At 46.7% G+C, this 24,733-nt stretch overlaps 1 protein-coding gene and 1 pseudogene across 2 annotated transcripts in view; both read left to right on the top strand.

Annotated features, from left to right (window-relative positions):
* ALS2 (alsin Rho guanine nucleotide exchange factor ALS2) overlaps window positions 1–24,733 on the top strand; it is a 384,700-nt gene that overhangs the window by 340,845 nt on the left and 19,122 nt on the right. For both annotated transcript variants that reach the window (XM_063950453.1, XM_063950454.1), the window contains 3 exons: window positions 1,148–1,324; window positions 13,342–13,387; window positions 19,939–20,000. In XM_063950453.1, coding sequence (XP_063806523.1) covers window positions 1,148–1,324; window positions 13,342–13,387; window positions 19,939–20,000 — 285 coding nt within the window. The remainder of the gene's footprint in view (window positions 1–1,147; window positions 1,325–13,341; window positions 13,388–19,938; window positions 20,001–24,733) is intronic.
* LOC134985972 (U5 spliceosomal RNA) lies at window positions 22,053–22,142 on the top strand (annotated as a pseudogene).

The raw sequence follows: 24,733 nt of genomic DNA, 5'->3' as shown, positions 1-24,733 counted from the left end.
ATTTCAAACGTAGCGCTGGCCACCAGCCAGTCAGAACTGGCAGTCCGGCAGCCAATCAGGGGCCGCGGCAGCTGCCGCTTCCCTGATTGGCTGCCGGTCTGCCAGCTCTGATTGGCTGGCGGGCGGCGCTACGTTTGAAATGCCGCCAGCGCGGTCAGTGTGTGTGTGTCCATAGCTGATGTAACTACATCGCTGACAGCCGGGCAGCGCTGTGCTATAGTGCTCAGCGCTGTCCGGCAAAACTGCGCATGCGCACTCTAATCCCGTGAATTCCGGGATTGGAGGCTCCAATCCCAGGATTCAAATCCCAGCATTTTTGGGCCCAAATCCCGGGATCCCGCCGATCCCGGGATTGGCCTCCCTACATACTATACATGCGGCTCAGTCTGAGCGGAGGTCACTGCAGCGTCACTCCTCGGTGGGACTGACTTTTCATCACGTCATTGGCCCTCATTCCGAGTTGTTCGCTCGCTAGCTGCTTTTAGCAGCTTTGCACACGCTAAGCCGCCGCCTACTGGGACTGAATCTTAGCTTATCAAAATTGTGAACGAAAGATTCTCAAAATTGTGAATAGACACTTCTTAGCAGTTTCTGAGCAGCTCCAGACTTACTCTGCCACTGCGATCAGTTCAGGCCGTTTCGTTCCTGGTTTGACGTCACAAACACACCCAGCGTTCGCCCAGACACTCCTCCGTTTCTTCAGCCACTCCCGCGTTTTTCCCAGAAACTGTAGCGTTTTTTCACACACTCCCATAAAACGGCCTGTTTCCGCCCAGAAACACCCACTTCCTGTCAATCACATTACGATCGCCTGAACGAAGAAAAAACCTCGTAATGCCGTGAGTAAAATACCTAATTTCATAGCAAATTTACTTGGCGCAGTCGCAGTGCGGACATTGCGCATGCGCAATTAGCGGAAAATCGATGCGATGCAAAGAAAATTACAGAGCGAACAACTCGGAATGAGGGCCATTATCGGCTCATCTGTGATGACACCGGCCCCATATCCAGCTCAGGGACCACCTGATGCTGTTACATTTAGTCACAAAATAACTTAAATTTTTAATTAAAATGCTCCAAAAATAAAATGTTGTTGAGCAGAATTCGCTGCTGGTGCCGGGTGATAACGGTCACATGACTCCTGTAGGTACGTGGTCACTAGTTCCGGCCTGGTCCTGCCTGTGCTGCTGCCGCGGCTCTATCCTCCGCTCTTCATGCTGTATGCTCTGGAACATGAGAAAGAAGAAGATGCGTACTGGGATTGTGTCCTGCGACTGAACAAGCAGCCGGACACAGCGCTGCTCGCTTTCTTAGGTGTACAAGAGTAAGTAAGATGGCGGTGTCGCTGCCTCGCCCCCTGCGCAAATGACCGTTACAATGAATGACAGGTGGGGGTTTATCTTGGCTTCTATGTATTAAATGCATATATATCTCTAATTCCAAAAATTGCGTTTAGCCCCTCACATAAGTTCATGGTATCCTATATTTCTCTTACGTCCTAGAGGATGCTGGGGTCCACATTAGTACCATGGGGTATAGACGGGTCCCTTGGGAGCCATGGGTACTTTAAGAGTTTGAGAGTGTGAGCTGGCTCCTCCCTCTATGCCCCTCCTACCAGACTCAGTTTGGAAAATGTGCCCGGAGGAGCCGGTCACAGCTGGGGGAGCTCCTAGGAGTTTTTCTAGTTTTGTTGTTTTTATTAGAGTTAGGTTACAGGGAGGCTGCTGGCAACAGCCTCCCTGCTTCATGGGACTTACGGGGGAGTAGTATCCAACCCTCTGAGGTTAATGTCCACTATCTCTGCTGACAGGACACTGAGCTCCTGAGGGTGATGATCGCAAGCCTCCGAGGTAACCGCTCACTCCCGCAGCATGCCGTCACCCCCTATCAGAGCCAGAAGACGTCGGTGGTGAGTAGATTGCCGGCGACCCGACAAGTGGGGAACAGGTGTGAATGGCTGCATCAGGGTAGAAGCGCAGCAGTGAAGCTACGCTCCGGAGGGCTCAGAGGTACGGATGTGCGGTGCTGTGAGGGGTGCCCTGGGCCAGCGCAATACCCTTAAAACTGGTCATCTTGGCTATCAGGGAAGGTATTCTACTGCTAGCAATGTGTTTTACCTCAGGCCAGTATAATCTCAAAGTGCGGGAAGACGCGCCATGATGGGGGCGGAGCTTCTCAGAGTGGATCCAGCAGCTCACCAGCGCCATTTTCTCCCTGCAGATCACACACACAGACGCTGACAGGGAGCGCTGACCCTCCACATAACTCCAGAAATCCTGTGCGGTACCAGGGGGTTCTAGAAGGGGGAGGGGGGGGTGTTATTCACTATTTTACGCTGTGTAGTCTAGTAAGGTTGCACAGTTGGCTCCAGGCTTTTATTGTATAACTGCATACTGGGGCGCTGTGTGTGCTGGCTCCATTAACTCTGTGTCTCTCTGAAGATACCTGGGGGGAAACTGTGTCTGACCTTTTCCTGTGTGTGTGTGTGTGTGTGTGTGTGTGTGTGTGTGTGTGTGTGTGTGTGTGTGTGTGTGTGTGTGTGTGTGTGTGTGTGTATATATCTCACATTACCATGTCCAGGAACTCTGTGTCCTGTGCTGCAGACTATGTATCTTCCCCAGAGGAATCCATTCCATGTACTCGGGAATGTAGTATCATGTCTCAGCCTTCTGAATCCGAACCGTTGTGGGTGGCTTCAATTAAGGGAATGATATCCCAGATATTATCTAGGATAGCTCATAATGAGACTGAAACTGAGGTTTTGAAAAAATCTGTAGAGGTTTTGTCGTATTCATCTCCCACTACCTAACAAACTCCCCTGGTGTATGCCCACAAAACGTGCTCTTGCCCAGGTAATGCAAGTCGACACGGATACCGACTCTGATACGGGAGACGGTGATGGGAACATTCCGTGGTGGGTGGGGTGAGGCATCCCTTGCAAAGGGGGTGCAGCTCATGATTGAGGCAATTAGGGATGTGTTACACATTACTGACAAACCACCTGAGCAGGATGAGGAGGCTTACTTCACAGACAATAAGAACGCCTCGCTTTCCTTCCCTGCGCCTTCACAGGTCAGGCTCTCTTTGGGGAATCTTTGGATGCGTGGATCTCCACGGCAACCGCAGGTAAGTCAACCTTTCTTCCCTCAGCCACTCAGACACTGAAGAAATCTTTTTCTGCATTTACAATGCAGTCCTTTCGGACCGCAAAGGTTAAGAAGTCCAAAGCCCCTACCACTTTCTTCAGAAGTGGTCGGGGAAAATCCAAAAAACCTGCACCTGCAGGTTCCCAGGAACAGAAGCCTGGCTCTGTTTCCCCAAAATCCTCAGCATGACGGAGGACCTCCCAGCCTGGAGAGCGGGCTGTCGGGAGCGAGACTCAGACTTTTCAGTCACGTCTGGGTATCATCCGGCCTGGATCCCTGGGTACAGGATATTGTGTCCCAGGGGTACAGACTGGAATTTTAAGAGCTCCCACCCCCACATATGCTTCAAATCCGGCTTACCAGCTTTGCTGACAGAAAGGGCTATCCTACAGGAAGCCATTCAAAAATTGGTTCAAACAAATGTCATTGTTACGGTTCCACCTCATCTGGAAAGCAAGGGTTACTATTCAAACCTATTTGTGGTATCGAAACCGGATGGTTCGGTCAGACCAATTTTTAACTTGAAGTCGTTAAACCCCTATTTGAGGGAATTCAAGTTCAAAATGGAGTCTCTGAGAGCGGTGATGTCAGGTGTTGAGGAGGGGGAATTCCTGGTATCCCTGGATATCAAGGATGCATACCTTCACATTCCAATCTGGCCGCCTCACCAGGCTTATCTAAGATTTGCACTGCTGCATTGTCATTATCAGTTCCAGGCACTGCCATTCGGCCTCTCCATGGCACCGAGGGTGTTCACCAAGGTGATGGCAGAGATGATGGTACTGCTCCGCAGACAGGGAGTGAACATAATTCCATATCTGGACGATCTGCTGATAAAGGCATCATCCAGGTAAAGGTTGTTTCAGTCCATTGCTCTCACAACTCGACCGCTCAGGGATCATGGATGGATCCTGAATCTTCCAAAGTCACATTTGGAGCCGACAAGGAGATCGTCTTTCCTGGGGATAATCCTTGACACGGAAGTGCAGAGGATGTTTCTACTGGTGGAGAAGGCGTTGGTGATACAAACAATGGTCTGGGATGTCTTGAAGCCTGCCCGGGTATTGGTTCATCAGTGCATTCTCCTACGAGGCTCTGCAGTACGGAAGATTTCATGCAAGGTCCTTCCAACTGGGTCTCCTGGACAAGTGGTCGGGATCTCACCTGCACATGCACCAGAGAATACGGCTGTCGCCGAAAGACAGGATTTCGCTCCTATGGTGGCTACAGATGCCTCACCTTCTCGAGGTCTGCAGGTTCGGGATTCAGAACTGGATCCTTTTGGTCAAGTCTGGAATTCATCCTTCAAATAAACATTCTGGAACAAAGAGCCGTGTACAACGGTCTTTTACAGGCGGCACAGCTTCTGAAAGATCAGGCCATTCAGGTTCAGTCGGACAATGTAACGACGGTGGCATACATAAACCGACAGGGCGGAACGAAGAGCAGGGCTGCAATGTCGGAGGTAACAAGAATCCTCCTTTGGGCAGAAAAGCACGCAGTGGCGCTGTCAGCAATCTTCATTCCGGGAGTGGACAACTGGGAAGCAGACTTCCTCAGCAGACACTATCTCCATCCGGGATAGTGGGGTTAGGTGTTCACGGAGGTAACAAATTTTTGGGGTGTACCTCAAATAGACATGATGGCCTCCCGCCTCAACAAGAACGGACTGGCCAAGAAGAGCTTGGTACTGCGGATCTTCTGGAGTTACTGCTGGAAGACCCTAGGCCTCTTCCTCTTCGAGAGGACCTTCTGCAACAGGGGCAGTTAGCTTATCAAGACTTACCACGCTACGTTTGACGGCATGGCAGTTGAACGCTAGATCTTAGCTCGGAAGGACATTCCGAACAAGGTTATTCCTACCCTGATGCAGGCTAGGAAGGGAGTAACGTCTAAACATTACCGTCGCATTTGGAAAAAGTATGCGTCTTGGTGTGAATCCAAGAAGTTTCCTACGGTGGACGGTTTCTACTCTTTCTCCAACAGGTGTGGATGTGGGTCTGCGTTTGGGATCCATAAAGGTCCAAGCCTTATCCATTTTCTTCCAGAAACAATTGGCTTCCCTCCCTGACGTTCAGACTTTCTTGAAATGGGTGTTGCACATCCAGCCTCCCTTTGTGCCGCCTACGGCACCCTGGGATCTTAACGTTGTGCTGCAGTTCCTGCAATCGGATTGGTTCGAGCCTCTACAGGAGGTTGAGGTCAAGTTTCTCACTTGGAAGGCGGTCACGCTGTTGGCATTAGCTTCGGCTAGGCGTGTGTCTGAATTGAGGGCATTGTCCTGCAAGAGCCCCTACTTGATTTTCCATGAAGATAGAGCTGAGCTCAGGATGCGTCAGCAGTTTCTTCCAAAGGTTGTGTCGGCTTTTCATATCAACCAACCTATTGTTGTGCCAGTGGCTACTGACTCCTCAATTACCTCAAAGTCCTTCGATGTTGTAAGGGCTTTGAAGATTTATGTGAAGAGAACTTCTAGTCACAGAAAGTAGGACGCTCTGTTTGTACTTTATGATCCCAATAAGATTGGGTATCCTGCTTCTAAGCAGACGATTTTTCGCTGGATCAGGTTCACTATCCAGCATGCAGGATTGCCGTGTCCATAAATCTGTTAAGGCCCACTCTACTCGTTAGGTGGGTTCTTCCTGGGCGGCTGCCCGGGGTGTCTCGGCTTTACAGCTTTGCCGAGCGGCTACTTGGTCAGGGTCGAACACGTTTGCTAAGTTCTACAAGTTCGATAATTTGGCCTCTGAGGACCTAAAGTTTGGTCAATCAGTTCTGCAGGAGCCTCTGCACTCTCCCTCCCGTACTGGGCGCTTTGGTACATCCCCATGGTACTAATGTGGACCCCAGCATCCTCTAGGACGTAAGGGAAAATGGGATTTTAATTACCTACCGGTAAATCCTTTTCTCGTAGTCCGTAGAGGATGCTGGGCGCCCACCCAGCGCTTCGTTTTCCTGCAGTTGTTACTTGGTTCGGTACTACCTTGTTACTTGGTTGAATTCTGTTATTCAGCTGTTGCTGAGGTTGTTCAGGCTGGTTAGCTTGGTTTGCCTTGTTATGTGTGAGCTGGTGTGAATCTCACCACTATCTGTGTATTTCCTTCTCTCGAAGTAAGTCTGTCTCCTCGGGCACAGTTTCTAGACTGAGTCTGGTAGGAGGGGCATAGAGGGAGGAGCCAGCCCACACTCTCAAACTCTTAAAGTGCCCATGGCTCCTAGTGGACCCGTCTATACCCCATGGTACTAATGTGGACCCCAGCATCCTCTACGGACTACAAGAAAAGGATTTACCAGTAGGTAATTAAATCCTTCTTATTTAAGGATTTACCGGTAGGTAATTAAAATTTTATTTATTACACCTTATAGCATTTACGTCACCCTGTGGAATGTTTGCACCTTACTGTATGGGGTTACATAGAGGCAGCGGTGATAGCAGTAATATGTAATACAGCAGGGGACGTCACACTTACTGTACGGGGTTACATATAGGCAGCAGTGATAGCAGCAATATGATAATACAGCAGGGGGCGTCACACTTACATAAAAGCAGCAGTGATAGCAGTAATATGGTAATGCAGCAGGGGGCGTCACACTTACATAGAGGCAGCAGTGATAGCAGTAATATGGTAATGCAGCAGGGGCGTCACACATAGAAGCAGCAGTGATAGCAGTAATATGGTAATGCAGCAGGGGGCATCACACTTACATAGAAGCAGCAGTGATAGCAGTAATATGGTAATGCAGCAGAGGGCGTCACACTTACATAGAAGCAGCAGTGATAGCAGTAATATGGTAATGCAGCAGGGGGCGTCACACTCACATAGAAGCAGCAGTGATAGCAGTAATATGGTAATGCAGCAGGGGGCGTCACACTCACATAGAGGCAGCAGTGATAGCAGTAATATGGTAATGCAGCAGGTGGCGTCACACTTACATAGAAGCAGCAGTGATAGCAGTAATATGGTAATGCAGCAGGAGGCGTCACACTTACATAGAAGCAGCAGTGATAGCAGTAATATAGTAATGCAGCAGGGGGCGTCACACTTACATAGAAGCAGCAGTTATAGCAGTAATATGGTAATGCAGCAGGGGGCGTCACACTTACATAGAAGCAGCACTGATTGCAGTAATATGGTAATGCAGCAGGGGGCATCACACTTACATAGAAGCAGCAGTGATAGCAGTAATATGGTAATGCAGCAGGGGGCGTCACACTTACAAAGAAGCAGCAGCGATAGCAGTAATATGGAAATACAGCAGGGGGCGTCACACTTACATAGAAGCAACAGCGATAGCAGTAATGTGGCAATACAGCAAAGGCGTCACACTTACATAGAAGCAGCAGCGATAGCAGTAATATGGTAATGCAGCAGGGGGCGTCACACTTACATAGAAGCAGCAGTGATAGCAGTAATATGGTAATGCAGCAGGGGACGTCACACTTACATAGAGGCAGCAGTGATAGCAGTAATATGGTAATGCAGCAGGGGGCGTCACACTCACATAGAGGCAGAAGTGATAGCAGTAATATGGTAATACAGCAGGGGGTGTCACACTTACATAGAAGCAGCAGTGATAGCAGTAATATGGTAATGCAGCAGGGGGCGTCACACTTACATAGAAGCAGCAGCGATAGCAGTAATATGATAATACAGCAGGCGGCATCACACTCACATAAATGCAGTAGTGATAGCAGTAATATGAGAATACAGCAGGGGGCGTCACACTTACATAGAAGCAGCAGTGATAGCAGTAATATGGTAATGCAGCAAGGGGCGTCACACTCGCATAGAAGCAGCAGACATAGCAGTAATATGGTAATGCAGCAAGGGGCGTCACACACATAGAAGCAGCAGAGATAGCAGTAATATGGTAATGCAGCAGGGGGCGTCACACTTACATAGAAGCAGCAGTGATAGCAGTAATATGGTAATACAGCAGGAGGCGTCACATTACTGTATTGGGTTAAATAGAAGCAGCGGTGATAGCAGTAATATGGTAATACAGCATTGAGCGTCACACTCACATAGAAGCAGCAGTGATAGCAGTAATATGGTAATGCAGCAGGGGGCGTCACACTTACATAGAAGCAGCGGTGATAGCAGTAATATGGTAATGCAGCAGGGGGCGTCACACTTACATAGAAGCAGCAGTGATAGCAGTAATATGGTAATGCAGCATTGAGCGTCACACTCACATAGAAGCAACAGTGATAGCAGTAATATGGTAATGCAGCAGGGGGGTCACACTCACATAGAAGCAGCAGTGATAGCAGTAATATGGTAATGCAGCATTGAGCGTCACACTCACATAGAAGCAGCAGTGATAACAGTAATATGGTAATGCAGCAGGGGGGTCACACTCACATAGAAGCAGCGGTGATAGCAGTAATATGGTAATACAGCAGGGGGCTTCACACTTACATAGAAGCAGCAGCGATAGCAGTAATATGGTAATGCAGAAGGGGGCGTCACACTCTCATAGAAGCAGCAGTGATAGCAGTAATATGGTAATACAGCAGGGGGCGTCACACTTACATAGAAGCAGCAGTGATAGCAGTAATATGGTAATACAGCAGGGGCGTCACACTCACATAGAAGCAGCAGTGATAGCAGTAATATGGTAATACAGCAGGGGGCGTCACACTTACATAGAAGCAGCAGTGATAGCAGTAATATGGTAATACAGCAGGGGCGTCACACTCACATAGAAGCAGCAGTGATAACAGTAATATGGTAATACAGCAGGGGGCGTCACACTCACATAGAAGCAACAGTGATAGCCGTAATATGGTAATGCAGCAGGGGGGTCACACTCACATAGAAGCAACAGTGATAGCAGTAATATGGTAATGCAGCAGGGGGGTCACACTCACATAGAAGCAACAGTGATAGCCGTAATATGGTAATGCAGCATGGGGGTCACACTCACATAGAAGCAGCAGTGATAGCAGTAATATGGTAATGCAGCAGGGGGCGTCACACATTGAAGCAGCAGTGATAGCAGTAATATGGTAATGCAGCAGGGGGCGTCACACTTACATAGAAGCAGCAGAGATAGCAGTAATATGGTAATGCAGCAGGGGGCTTCACACTTACATAGAAGCAGCAGTGATAGCAGTAATATGGTAATGCAGCAGTGGGCGTCACACTTACATAGAAGCAGCAGTGATAGCAGTAATATGGTTATACAGCAGGGGGCGTCACACTTACATAGAAACAGCAGTGATAGCAGTAATATGGTAATACAGCAGGGGGTGTCACACTCACATAGAAGCAGCAGAGATAGCAGTAATATGGTAATGTAGCAGGAGGCGTCACACTTACATAGAAGCAGCAGTGATAGCAGTAATATGGTAATACAGCAGGGGGCGTCGCACTCACATAGAAGCAGCAGACATAGCAGTAATATGGTAATGCAGCAGGGGGTGTCACACTTACATAGAAGCAGCAGTGATAGCAGTAATATGGTAATGCAGCAGGGGGCGTCACACTTACATAGAAGCAGCAGAGATAATAGTAATATGGTAATACAGCAGGGAGCGTCACACTTACATAGAAGCAGCAGTGATAGCAGTAATATGGTAATACAGCAGGGGGCGTCACACTTACATAGAAGCAGCGGTGATAGCAGTAATATGGTAATACAGCAGGGAGCGTCACACTTACAAAGAAGCAGCAGTGATGGCAGTAATATGGTAATACAGCAGGGGGAGTCACTTACATAGAAGCAGCAGTGATGGCAGTAATATGGTAATGCAGCAGGGGGCGTCACACTCACATAGAAGCAGCAGTGATAGCAGTAATATGGTAATACAGCAGGGAGCGTCACACTCACATAGAAGCAGCAGTGATAGCAGTAATATGGTAATACAGCAGGGGGAGTCACTTACATAGAAGCAGCAGTGATGGCAGTAATATGGTAATGCAGCAGGGGGCGTCACCCTTACATAGAAGCAGCAGTGATAGCAGTAATATGGTAATACAGCAGGGAGCGTCACACTTACATAGAATCAGCAGTGATAGCAGTAATATGGTAATACAGCAGGGAGCGTCACACTTGCAAAGAAGCAGCAGTGATAGCAGTAATATGGTAATGCAGCAGGGGGAGTCACTTACATAGAAGCAGCAGTGATGGCAGTAATATGGTAATACAGCAGGGGGCGTCACACTTACATAGAAGCAGCAGTGATAGCAGTAATATGGTAATACAGCAGGGGGAGTCACTTACATAGAAGCAGCAGTGATGGCAGTAATATGGTAATGCAGCAGGGGGCGTCACCCTTACATAGAAGCAGCAGTGATAGCAGTAATATGGTAATACAGCAGGGGGCGTCACACTTACATAGAAGCAGCAGTGATAGCAGTAATATGGTAATACAACAGGGGGGTCACACTCACATAGAAGCAGCAGTGATAGCAGTAATATGGTAATACAGCAGGGAGCGTCACACTTACATAGAAGCAGCAGTGATAGCAGTAATATGGTAATGCAGCAGGGGGCGTCACACTCACATAGAAGCAGCAGTGATAGCAGTAATATGGTAATACAGCAGGGAGCGTCACACTTACATAGAAGCAGCAGTGATAGCAGTAATATGGTAATGCAGCAGGGGGCGTCACCCTTACATAGAAGCAGCAGTGATAGCAGTAATATGGTAATACAGCAGGGGGCGTCACACTTACATAGAAGCAGCAGTGATAGCAGTAATATGGTAATACAACAGGGGGGTCACACTCACATAGAAGCAGCAGTGATAGCAGTAATATGGTAATGCAGCAGGGAGCGTCACATTTACATAGAAGCAGCAGTGATAGCAGTAATATGGTAATGCAGCAGGGGGCGTCACACTCACATAGAAGCAGCAGTGATAGCAGTAATATGGTAATACAGCAGGGAGTGTCACACTTACATAGAAGCAGCAGTGATAGCAGTAATATGGTAATGCAGCAGGGGCGTCACACTTACATAGAAGCAGCAGTGATAGCAGTAATATGGTAATGCAGCAGGGGATGTCACACTTACATAGAAGCAGCAGTGATAGCAGTAATATGGTAATGCAGCAGGGGGCGTCACACTCACATAGAAGCAGCAGTGATAGCAGTAATATGGTAATACAGCAGGGAGCGTCACACTTACATAGAAGCAGCAGTGATAGCAGTAATATGGTAATGCAGCAGGGGGCGTCACACTCACATAGAAGCAGCAGTGATAGCAGTAATATGGTAATGCAGCAGGGGGTGTCACACTCACATAGAAGCAGCAGTGATAGCAGTAATATGGTAATACAGCAGGGAGCGTCACACTCACATAGAAGCAGCAGTGATAGCAGTAATATGGTAATACAGCAGGGAGCGTCACACTTACATAGAAGCAGCAGTGATAGCAGTAATATGGTAATGCAGCAGGGGGCGTCACACTCACATAGAAGCAGCAGTGATAGCAGTAATATGGTAATACAGCAGGGAGCGTCACACTTACATAGAAGCAGCAGTGATAGCAGTAATATGGTAATAAGGCAGGGGGCGTCACACTTACATAGAAGCAGCAGTGATAGCAGTAATATGGTAATACAGCAGGGAGCGTCACACTTACATAGAAGCAGCAGTGATAGCAGTAATATGGTAATAAGGCAGGGGGCGTCACACTTACATAGAAGCAGCAGTGATAGCAGTAATATGGTAATACAGCAGGAGGCGTCACACTTACATAGAAGCAGCAGTGATAGCAGTAATATGGTAATACAGCAGGGGGCGTCACATTTCTGTATGGGGTTATGCAGAGGGATGTGCTGTGTGTGATATATCTTGTTGCTGACATTTGTTGTGTTGTCACTGATGTAATGATGACATTGCTGAAATGTTGGCGCTATGGGTTTTTCTCTTTCTCCTCTGTCCCTAACAGTAACCATAACTATCTCCTCCTGGATGTCCCAGCGCTTTCTTAAACTCAACATGTCTAAGACTGAGCTGATCATCTTTCCTCCCTCCAGCATAACCTCACCTCCTACAATCTCATTATCTATTGATGGCACTACTATCTCCTCTAGCCCCCAAGTGCGCTGTCTTGGAGTAATCTTTGACTCCTCCCTCTCCTTCACACCACACATTCAGCACCTCTCACAAACCTGCCGTTTCCATCTAAAAAATATTTCCTGGATCAGACCCTTTCTGACCCAGAGTGCTACAAAGACCCTCGTCCACTCACTGGTCATCTCCAGACTGGATTACTGTAATCTCCTCCTGACTGGCTTTCCTGACAAATACCTCTCTCCACTCCAATCTATCCTCAATGCTACTGCCCGGCTCATCTTCCTCACCAAACGCACTACGTCCACCTCTCCTCTCCTACAAGACCTTCACTGGTTCCCCTTCCCCTTCACAATCCAATTCACGCTTCTCACACTCACAAGGCCCTCACCCACTCCTCTCCCATCTACATCTCTGACCTTATCTCCCTTTACACTCCCACCCGTCCTCTTCGCTCTGCTAATGCACACTGACTCTCCTGCCTACGGATTACTTCCTCCCACTCCTACCTCCAGGATTTCTCACATGCTGCTCCCTATATCTGGAATTCTCTACCTCTCCCCCTCAGACTCTCCACCTCTCTACAAAACTTCAAACGGGCTCTCAAGACCCACTTCTTCACCAAACCCAGCCCCATCTCATCCTAACCCTCTGTTCTATGCTCTCTATGTACCCCATCTGTGTCACCCCTGTCTGTCTACCCCTCCCCTTTAGAATGTAAGCTCTCACGAGTAGGGCCCTCTTCCCTCATGTGCTTATCCTTTTCTTACTTTAATAATCCTCAACTGCCCAGATCCCACAGTTTTGTGGCCACCTTGGAACTTATCTCTGTCATTTACTGGTGTAGTCATGCTTAGTTAGCCTGTACTTGTCCTGTATTGTCTTCACCTGTAAGTCACTGTTTTCCTGTTGTGATTATGTGCATATGTACTCTGTAATTGGGCGCTGCAGAACCCTTGTGGCGCCATATACATAAAGGATAATAACGCTAATGGAAATGTCAACATTCTGTCAATGTAAATGTCATCCATGTCAACATTTTGCAGGTGTCGACATTAATGATGTAACCATGTGTACGTCATCAGTGTTGACCTTCTGGTGTGGAGGCTGGTGAGTCCTGGCAGCGATTAGTGGTGATTACATTTCTTACTCTTATTTCCTTACAGGAGGTTCTGGCCGACCAGCATTAGTTTCCTGGGTGACAGTAAGAAGGTAAGTAGACACCGCTGCGCCATCCCGGCTCTTCCCGTGTCACTCATATTCCCAGCTCCACAAATGCTTACTTTGGTTAAGAACTAGAACTTCTGAAGAGCCAAATGCTGAAATAAATAAGTTTATTAATAAACGATCAGTTTTTCATTAACAATAGTTCTGTACCGGCTCAGACTCGTTATATCAAAGTACAAATAATATAAAGGCAGCAATCTAAGTGCCCACGCCGTGCGCGTCCCAGGGTGCTCTGAGAGACATGTGTAGGACGCATATAACACGTGGCTCCATGCTGTGAGTACTCTGGGGATGTGTGTAGGACGCACATAACACGTGGCTCCATGCTGTGAGTACTCTGGGGACGTGTAGGACGCACATAACACGTGGCTCCATGCTGTGAGCACTCTAGGGACCTGTAGGACGCACATAACACGTGGCTCCATGCTGTGAGTACTCTGGGGACGTGTAGGACGCACATAACACGTGGCTCCATGCTGTGAGCACTCTGGGGACGTGTAGGACGCACATAACACGTGGCTCTATGCTGTGAGTACTCTGGGGATGTGTGTAGGACGCACATAACACGTGGCTCCATGCTGTGAGTACTCTGGGGATGTGTGTAGGACGCACATAACACGTGGCTCCATGCTGTGAGTACTCTGGGGATGTGTAGGACGCACATAACACGTGGCTCCATGCTGTGAGTACTCTGGGGATGTGTGTAGGACGCACATAACACGTGGCTCCATGCTGTGAGCACTCTGGGGACGTGTAGGACGCACATAACACGTGGCTCCATGCTGTGAGCACTCTAGGGACCTGTAGGACGCACATAACACGTGGCTCCATGCTGTGAGTACTCTGGGGACCTGTAGGACGCACATAACATGTGGCTCCATGCTGTGAGCACTCTAGGGACCTGTAGGACGCACATAACACGTGGCTCCATGCTGTGAGCACTCTGGGGACGTGTAGGACGCACATAACACGAGGCTCCATGCTGTGAGTACTCTAGGGATGTGTGCAGGACGCACATAACACGAGGCTCCATGCTGTGAGTACTCTGGGGACGTGTAGGACGCACATAACACGTGGCTCCATGCTGTGAGCACTCTGGGGACGTGTAGGACGCACATAACACGAGGCTCCATGCTGTGAGCACTCTGGGGACGTGTAGGACGCACATAACACGTGGCTCCATGCTGTGAGCACTCTGGGGACGTGTAGGACGCACATAATACGTGGCTCCATGCTGTGAGTACTCTGGGGACGTGTAGGACGCACATAACACGTGGCTCTATGCTGTGAGCACTCTGGGGACATGTAGGACGCACATAACACGTGGCTCCATGCTGTGAGTACTCTGGGGACGTGTAGGACGCACATAACACGAGGCTCCATGCTGTGAGCACTCTGGGGACGTGTAGGACGCACATAACACGAGGCTCCATGCTGTGAGCACTCTGGGGACGTGTAGGACGCACATAACACGAGGCTCCATGCTGTGAGCACTCTGGGGACGTGTAGGACGCACATAACACGAGGCTCCATGCTGTGAGCACTCTGGGGACGTGTAGGACGCACATAACACGAGGCTCCATGCTGTGAGCACTCTGGGGACGTGTAGGACGCACATAACACGAGGCTCCATGCTGTGAGCACTCTGGGGACGTGTAGGACGCACATAACACGAGGCTCCATGCTGTGAGCACTCTGGGGACGTGTAGAACGCACATAACACGAGGCTCCATGCTGTGAGCACTCTGGGGACGTGTAGGACGCACATAACACGAGGCTCCATGCTGTGAGCACTCTGGGGACGTGTAGGACGCACATAACACGAGGCTCCATGCTGTGAGCACTCTGGGGACGTGTAGAACGCACATAACACGAGGCTCCATGCTGTGAGTACTCTGGGGACGTGTAGGACGCACATAACACGAGGCTCCATGCTGTGAGTACTCTGGGGACGTGTAGGACGCACATAACACGAGGCTCCATGCTGTGAGCACTCTGGGGACGTGTAGGACGCACATAACACGAGGCTCCATGCTGTGAGTACTCTGGGGACGTGTAGGACGCACATAACACGAGGCTCCATGCTGTGAGTACTCTGGGGACGTGTAGGACGCACATAACACGAGGCTCCATGCTGTGAGCACTCTGGGGACGTGTAGGACGCACATAACACGTGGCTCCATGCTGTGAGTACTCTGGGGACGTGTAGGACGCACATAACACGAGGCTCCATGCTGTGAGCACTCTGGGGACGTGTAGGACGCACATAACACGTGGCTCCATGCTGTGAGTACTCTGGGGACGTGTAGGACGCACATAACACGAGGCTCCATGCTGTGAGCACTCTGGGGACGTGTAGAACGCACATAACACGAGGCTCCATGCTGTGAGTACTCTGGGGATGTGTAGGACGCACATAACACGTGGCTCCATGCTGTGAGTACTCTGGGGATGTGTGTAGGACGCACATAACACGTGGCTCCATGCTGTGAGTACTCTGGGGATGTGTGTAGGACGCACATAACACGTGGCTCCATGCTGTGAGTACTCTGGGGATGTGTGTAGGACGCACATAACACGTGGCTCCATGCTGTGAGTACTTTGGGGATGTGTGTAGGACGCACATAACACGTGGCTCCATGCTGTGAGTACTCTGGGGATGTGTGCAGGACGCACATAACACGTGGCTCCATGCTGTGAGTACTCTGGGGATGTGTGCAGGACGCACATAACACGTGGCTCCATGCTGTGAGTACTCTGGGGATGTGTGCAGGACGCACATAACACGTGGCTCCATGCTGTGAGTACTCTGGGGATGTGTGTAGGACGCACATAACACGTGGCTCCATGCTGTGAGTACTCTGGGGATGTGTGCAGGACGCACATAACACGTGGCTCCATGCTGTGAGTACTCTGGGGATGTGTGCAGGACGCACATACACTAGCTGCACATAATCCAGGCGTTGCCACAGCCTTGAAGTTAAAAATCATTTATACACAAGTGATTAGAGCACTTGGTGAACTGGCAGAGAGCATATAATGTACTAATGTGACATATATATATATATATATATATATATATATATTGGAAAATGCGAATAAGGTCAGAGCGACCATAGGTGGTAAATACTCTAGGTGACTATAAAAAGTTTCTTTTAAAAACAATGCAGGGTTTATTTACAAAGAACGTTTAAGAAAATTGCACATAAAAAGACAACATACAAGAATGCTTTTTTAAACAACCGTTACAAAATCTTTAAAAAACATTCCAAAGGGCATGTAAAAGACAAGAATAAAATGGTGCTAAAAATTCATGCACTAAAAGATGAGAGACATTAGAAACAACTGTATATCTAAAATTATGTAAAAAAATATATATGTATATAAAAATTCGGTATAAAGAAAAAGCAGCTTAAAAGAGGATTTCAATAGTAGCAGGAATCACCCAACGCGTTTCGTCTGGTCTGACTTCATCAAGGGGTAATGAGCAGAGTGGGACACATCATCTATATATACCCCTGTGGGTAAGGAAGTGATTGATGACCTCACTTCCTGTAATTAATTGACATTAGGAAACAGGATTCAAAAACACACAGTAATTGTAACTGATGGTGAGGGAGGCAATAGATGTAGTAAAGCGCTTGATTTGCGCTTGCAAACTGTGCAGGGAATCTTTATAAAACATTAAAATCGTTCAGGAGAGTTCATTCCGGTATATGACGCTAATCGCGTCATTTCCGCCCCACATCCGGTGTCCGGGGCTTCCTTCTGCGCATGCGCCGGCCGATATGAAGGAAGGTGCGGCGGCCATCTTCTTGGAGTCCGTACTGCCAGACAGTTACATGTACTGGAAGCGGGTGCCGGCGGCCATATTTTCATAGATGATATTCATTCAGCTAGATAGGTAGTAATCGTTCCCCTTGTCTCCAAACCAGAAAACCACATATGTAAACAAAGGATAAAAGCGGAATTAGAGCTTATAGACGTTTAAGAATCATGTATAATCATAGAGTATATACAGATTCCTCAGATTACTGGAGACTAGGTATTAAATATGTTAATGTTGTACTGTGGTTAGTTCATAACCTAGATCTGATAAACATATGTACAGTGTAAACCATACTTCTAATCTCCCTATGGGAATGACACCCCTGTAGAATAGTGCATCTGAAAGGCATCAGGGGATTCAAATTAGAGTACAGATGGTAGATATAAGATTAGTATACTAGAAAGTTGATGTGGCAGTTAATATCATATTTATAGTATTTATATATAGGTAGATACCGTCATAAATAAAAGAGTAATTTTAATTAATTTGAATACAGAGATATAGAAATAGCATGCCCCTGATCCAGTTATTACATCACCCGGTCTTCTTGGGAAGTTTCCTTACCCAGTACTGGCCGGGCCAACACTGCTTGGCTTCCAAGATCAGACGAATTTGGGCATATCCAGTGTGGTATGACTGTAATTTAGGATCTGGTCGGTAGGAGAAAAGGTCCAGAGGTTGGGGAGCCACTGCACCGCGTTCCAACATGAACCTAGCTAAGAAAAGAAAGGCAAGTGGGCGATGTCAAGAAGAAAGTATTGGGAATATGGATGGGAATATATCTACCATCTGTACTCTAATTTGAATCCCCTGATGCCTTTCAGATGCACTATTCTACAGGGGTGTCATTCCCATAGGGAGATTAGAAGTATGGTTTACACTGTACATATGTTTATCAGATCTAGGTTATGAACTAACCACAGTACAACATTAACATATTTAATACCTAGTCTCCAGTAATCTGAGGAATCTGTATATACTCTATGGACTATACATGATTCTTAAACGTCTATAAGATCTGATTCCGCTTTTATCCTTTGTTTACATATGCGGTTTTCCGGTTTGGAGACAATGGGAATGATTACTACCTATCTAGCTGATTGAATATCATCTATGAAAATATGGCCGCCGGCACCCGCTTCCAGTACATGTAACTGTCTGGCAGTACGGACTCCAAGAAGATGGCCGCCGCACCTTCCTTCATATCGGCCGGCGCATGCGCAGAAGGAAGCCCCGAACACCGGATGTGGGGCGGAAATGACGCGATTAGCGTCATATACCGGAATGAACTCTCCTGAACGATTTTAATGTTTTATAAAGATTCCCTGCACAGTTTGCAAGCGCAAATCAAGCGCTTTACTACATCTATTGCCTCCCTCACCATCAGTTACAATTACTGTGTGTTTTTGAATCCTGTTTCCTAATGTCAATTAATTACAGGAAGTGAAGTCATCAATCACTTCCTTACCCACAGGGGTATATATAGATGATGTGTCCCACTCTGCTCATTACCCCTTGATGAAGTCAGACCAGACGAAACGCGTTGGGTGATTCCTGCTACTATTGAAATCCTCAGTTAAGCTGCTTTTTCTTTATACCGAATTTTTATATACATATATATTTTTTTACATAATTTTAGATATACAGTTGTTTCTAATGTCTCTCATCTTTTAGTGCATGAATTTTTAGCACCATTTTATTCTTGTCTTTTACATGCCCTTTGGAATGTTTTTTAAAGATTTTGTAATGGTTTTTTAAAAAAGCATTCTTGTATGTTGTCTTTTTATGTGCAATTTTCTTAAACGTTCTTTGTAAATAAACCCCGCATTGTTTTTAAAAGAAACTTTTTATAGTCACCTAGAGTATTTACCACCTATGGTCGCTCTGATCTTATTCGCTTTTTCCATTTTTTATCTATCCTGCACACGTACAAGTGCAGGTTTTACCTAAGATCCAGCAGACGCCCCATAAAGAAAGGGGAGTGGCATATTGTGACTAGATATGTCATTGGGGTACACTTATAACCGACATACTGTGAAAAATTATTTTCTACTGTTTTTTTTGGCGCTGTTAGTTCACCATATATATATATATATATATATATATATATATATACACACTGTATATTTATGTGTCTGCTTTCACTCAATTGATACAAGAGACTTGCTTAAAGATACAAACATTTACTTAGGACAGATACATATGTAATTGCACAATACCAAATTGTTACTCCTCTGATACAAATACAGCTACCACAGATGTAACAATTTACATAACAATAGAACAATCCACTTGGCTCATAAAAACATCCAAATGTATAAAAATAATGAAGTATCTGTATCATTTACTATACAAGCTATCGATGTACCGATGTCGTAAAACTATCCACTGACAACCGTGTCCGTTGGCGGCAGGTGCTAGACACTTTGCAGTAAGCGGTCTCTGGCTGGTTCCCGTGTCGGTGTCAGGAGTAACCTTCTCCGGCTCCGGGGTCTGTGGCTGGTGTCTCTAATATGCACTAACCAACGCCTTTCTCTAAACACCAGCCACAGACCCCAATTTGCCCTAAACAGATTATGCACAAGTATGTGCTTGTGATCACTGATGGTGTTCCTCTGACTTCCCCTCATGTGACATCATGACACAATCGCTCCAGAGAGAAGGAAAGGAAATGGTCATTGTGGTAATAGAGCTTTTTTCTCCACAGGTCTTGTCAAACACTAAAGATTGTTGTTTTGCTTCTGCCGTGGAGTGTCTACAACAGATTAGGTATTACACATCATGGTATATGTAATAATGTGTTCTGTGTGCTACTGTATATATAACAATGTGCACTGCTTGGTATATAGAACAGTGTGCGCTACTTGGCCTATGTAACAATGTGCACTGCTTGGTAAATGTAGCAATGTGCACTGCTTGGTATATATAACAATGTGCACTGCTTGGTATATAGAACAGTGTGCACTGCTTGGCATATTTAGAAATGTGCACTGCATGGCATATATAACAATGTGCACTGCTTGGTATATAGAACAGTGTGCACTGCTTGGCATATTTAGAAATGTGCACTGCATGGCATATATAACAATGTGCACTGCTTGGTATATAGAACAGTGTGCACTGCTTGGCATATTTCTTCTTCATCCACTAGGGGTCACTGGAGTACTCTTGGGGATATGGACGGCGTAGCAGAACAAAGGCACTGAATATTTAAATTTAGAACTCTCCACCCCTCCATATCCCAGAGTACCTCAGTGTACGAACCCAGTGTTTTTTCTGTGCTCAAAGCACTAACATCGGCTTGTGGGATTCCCACACTTGTTGGAAGATTTTTATTAATTTTTCATTTTTATTTTTAATTTTTTTTTAATAGCACATCCCTTCCCAGTTTCAAGAAAAACATGGGTCCGGGATAGTGCCGCTGCACGGGCAGCGCATGGCGTGTCGGTCCTCACAAAGAGCACCCTCACAGCCACACGCAGTTCACTACCTGCTGTAGCACGGAGCTTGCAGATAGAAGCCCCGTCACAGCCATGAACTGCTGCCTGAGCTGGACGGAGCTTACAGGAAGAAGCCCCGTCGCAGCCATGATCTACTCCAGATGACTTAGAGGACTGGACGGAGCTTACACAAAGAAGCTCCGTCGCAGCCAGGACTACAGAGCTGGACGGAGCTTACACAGAAGAAGCCCGTCACAGCCATGATTTACAAGACAGCTGGACGAGCTTACACAGAGAAGCCCGTCACAGCCATGATTTACAAGACAGCTGGACGAGCTTACACAGAGAAGCCCGTCACAGCCATGATTTACAAGACAGCTGGACGAGCTTACACATAAGAAGCCCGTCGCAGCCATGATCAGGAGACAAGCAAGGTAGGCTGGGGAACGGGGCGGTCAGCGCAGGCTGCCGCCCCGCTATGTTGGGGTTAATACCTGCTTCCGCTCTTCCGCCCGCAAGCCCCAGCCGCTATGTCTGCACAGCGCTCCGTCCGGCCGCCCAGCTCCGTCCGGCCGCCAGCGCCATACGGCCGCAGACGCTCCCTCGGTCTCAGTAAAGAGACGGGGACCGCTGCTCCGTCCGGCCGCCCAGCAGCCATCCACCCACATGTGCCAGCGCTATGAGGCTGCAGGCTTCCCGCAGGACACAGCGTTAAAAGGCACGGTGGAATTCTGGCGGATTAAATATATAAACAGCAGCACAGTGTATAGGCAGCTATATATATGTGACAGGTATTTATAATTGTTACCTGTCCTGGGAGTAATAGGCTATTGAGCCTATATTACTGTCTGTGAGTTTCACAGTATAATAGGCTATTGAGCCTATATTAATGGCTGTTATTATCACTGTATAATAGGTTATTCAGCCTATATATTAATGTTGGTGGTTATCACTGTATAATAGGCTATTGAGCCTATATTAAGTCTGTGATTATCACTGTATAATAGGCTATTCAGCTTATGTAAATGCTGTATAAATATATTAATGTCTGTAATTATCATAGGCTATTGAGCCTATATATATATATATATATATATATATATATATATATATTTATTTATTAATAGAGCATGTGTTGTACCCAGCCTGTGATTATACTGTATAATAAGCTAGATTAACACGGAAACATTTGTCACTTGTTCTGTGATTATCACGGTCCGCATGGCAAAGGGGCCATTTTAACCATGCTTCCTGTTGTTTTCCAGGGTGTAATTCTGGAACATTCCTGCCCTACATCTCTAAGCCACCAGAGGCGCAGGGGTGTTAGTGGGAATTTGGTTCGGGTTTCACATGCCCATGTGAACTGCTTTTCACATAAAGAATACTCTAGTTTCTCTTCACATCAAATAAATCTTTCGCTTTTACTATAGATTTCCGTAGAGAAAACAACCATGAGTTTCATATAAATAGGCTGTTCAGCAATAAAATATATATATGACACATAACAATAAGTCGTGCAAGTGTCTGTCCGTTGCCTATTGTGGGGTCTGTCTGCATAGCGAGTAAGGCTCTAGCGCAGACTACAAATAATTTTAAAAATCCTATGTTAAGCATTGGCAATTCAAATTACAAGAGCGGTAACATCGGAGTCTCGGAAGTTACTCCGCCAGCTCTAACAAAAGACAGTTGTTGACTGGTCTTATAATTTAATGCACGATTCTATGTCAAATCTCACACCGATAACTACCAGTGAGAAGGGTACATTAGACCAGCACTCACATAGGGTGGGGTTTTTGACAACCATACATTGCTAAATCCCAGTGAGTCAATGTCTCCATTTTTACAGAGACTGAGTAGACTCTAACCACTATTTAATCGTTTCCAAAATGACGCGATCCGCCATTGGTAAATGCGTCTGTGTCAAACATTATAAAAACCCAGAATACATTTGGGTCACTAGACTCTATGTATGGAAACAATGAAAAATAAGCTGCAGAGTATATCTGTAAAGCTTCTGCTAACGCCGGTTACTTTCATCGTCGCTAGTTTAAGCGCGACAAGGCCAGAGCTTGTTGGTCCTAAATTTGATATTCAGCCATTACCGCAGCCAGTATCATAACGGAAATACTGGTGCCGGCGTTTAATCTCTTAAGACAAAACAGTCACGCCTTGTAACGACACGACGCTACAGTCAGCAAGCCAGTGGCTTGATGACCTCTTAGGCATCTCCATGTTCCAATCTGGAAGCGCGTCTTTACACGTTACATTTGCGGGGTTTCCAGACATCAACTCATGGATGTCTCAGATATTTACAGATTAAAGGACAAGACTGCCTCTGTCGAACGGTTTGGTAGGTTGCCATGTAGTCTTTGCTGGTTTTCAGCTGTTTTTATATCCAGGCAGTAGTACACCAACAGAGTCAGGGTTATTTATTCCCCTCTGTTTGGGGTAACAAAACCAGACAGCTCCGTCGCAGTCTCAATCAGCAAGTCACTTAATGCAGTTTGAAAATGGATTTTCTGCGGTTACTATTTGCATATATGGAGCCACAAAATTGCATAATTGCACTTGATCTTCACAATGCGTATTTACCCATTCCGGTTTGGTCATCACAGGTTCTAGCGTTTGCAAAACGCCACAACCATTAACCATTTCACTACCATTTGGCATTGTGTCAACGCCTCGGGTATTTACCAAAGTGATGTTGGTGATGATAGCTCATCTCAGAGACAATCGTCCATACTTAGACGATCTGCTCATTAGAACTCTGTCTCAACAGAGTTCCTCTAACTTGCGCTACTAATGTATACAGCGGTGGCAGGTCAAGTTTAAAAACAATCGCATCTAATTCCGTCTAAACGACGTCAATTCCTAGGTAAGATTATAAATACGGTAAATCAAAGACATTTACCTACTACACCAGCAAGAACAAATGTACATCTAGTAATTGGTGTAAAAGCTTACGCACACTAGCGGTACATTGGTGTATTCGCCTGTTAACAATAATGATGTGTTTTCAAAGCGCTTTAGTTCGCCGGCCTTCACTCGCGTTTCCCACAGAGGGGCGAGGGTGTATATACTCTGGACAAGAGTCTCAGAGGTTCAGGAGTTGTAGTTAAAAAAGATCAGCGACAGAGTTCTAAAACGGATCACGACAGATTGCTGTCGATAAATGTCCTGGAACTCCGTGCAATTTTCAATGCACTACATGCTTCGCTTTCAGTCTGACCAAGTGCAGTCAGACAACGCAACGGGAGTTGCATACACAACAACCACAGAGAACCAAGAAGCCGCATGGCAATGCAGCAGGTAACTCGAATCCTCTATTGCCCACAACACCATTATGTGAGGATGTCAACGGGGTTCATTCCGTGAGTGGACATCTGTTAGACAGATGATCTCGCCCGTCAGGATTTATATCCTGAAAACTGGACAGTAAATCCAGAGGTGTTTCATATGTGAATACACAAAAGGAGTTACCCTCAGGTATACATGATGGCATCTCGCCACAATTACAAACGCTCAGTATGTGTACAGAACGACAGATCACAAGGGCAGTGGCGGTGGAGTCTCTCACATTCGTGTGGTCATACAGCATCGTGTATCTGGCTCCACCATTTTCCGCTGCTCTCTCCGTTGCGAAAACGGATCATAAGACAGTTCGTCACAGTCATACTAGTGATATCTCATGGGTTTCGGAGAGCTTGCTTCTCGAATCTCCAAGGAATACTGGCACACGATCTTGGTCCGCTCATAATACGTCCAACCTGTTACAACAGGGAACGTTCTTTTACCCCTAGTTACCTATGTACCTATTACGTATATACCGCGGCTGCGGTTGACGGGGTGGGGGGTTCAGACCGCCCTCTTAAGAAAAGAAATAGGGCATTACAGTATCGGTTATACTAATCATGTTACGAGCTAGTAAGCTGCTTAAGGCAGCTCATTATTACAAATTCATTATTACAAATTTGGTGTGCCTATATAGGTGGTAAAGCTCGGAAGTTTCCGACATCATCTTTCAAGTTACCCGTATTCTGTTATTTTACAAACAGGGTGGGA

The sequence above is a fragment of the Pseudophryne corroboree genome (genome assembly GCF_028390025.1).
Source record: "Pseudophryne corroboree isolate aPseCor3 chromosome 7 unlocalized genomic scaffold, aPseCor3.hap2 SUPER_7_unloc_10, whole genome shotgun sequence".
Taxonomy (NCBI): domain Eukaryota; kingdom Metazoa; phylum Chordata; class Amphibia; order Anura; family Myobatrachidae; genus Pseudophryne; species Pseudophryne corroboree.
This window is presented reverse-complemented; position numbering and strand designations above follow the sequence as displayed.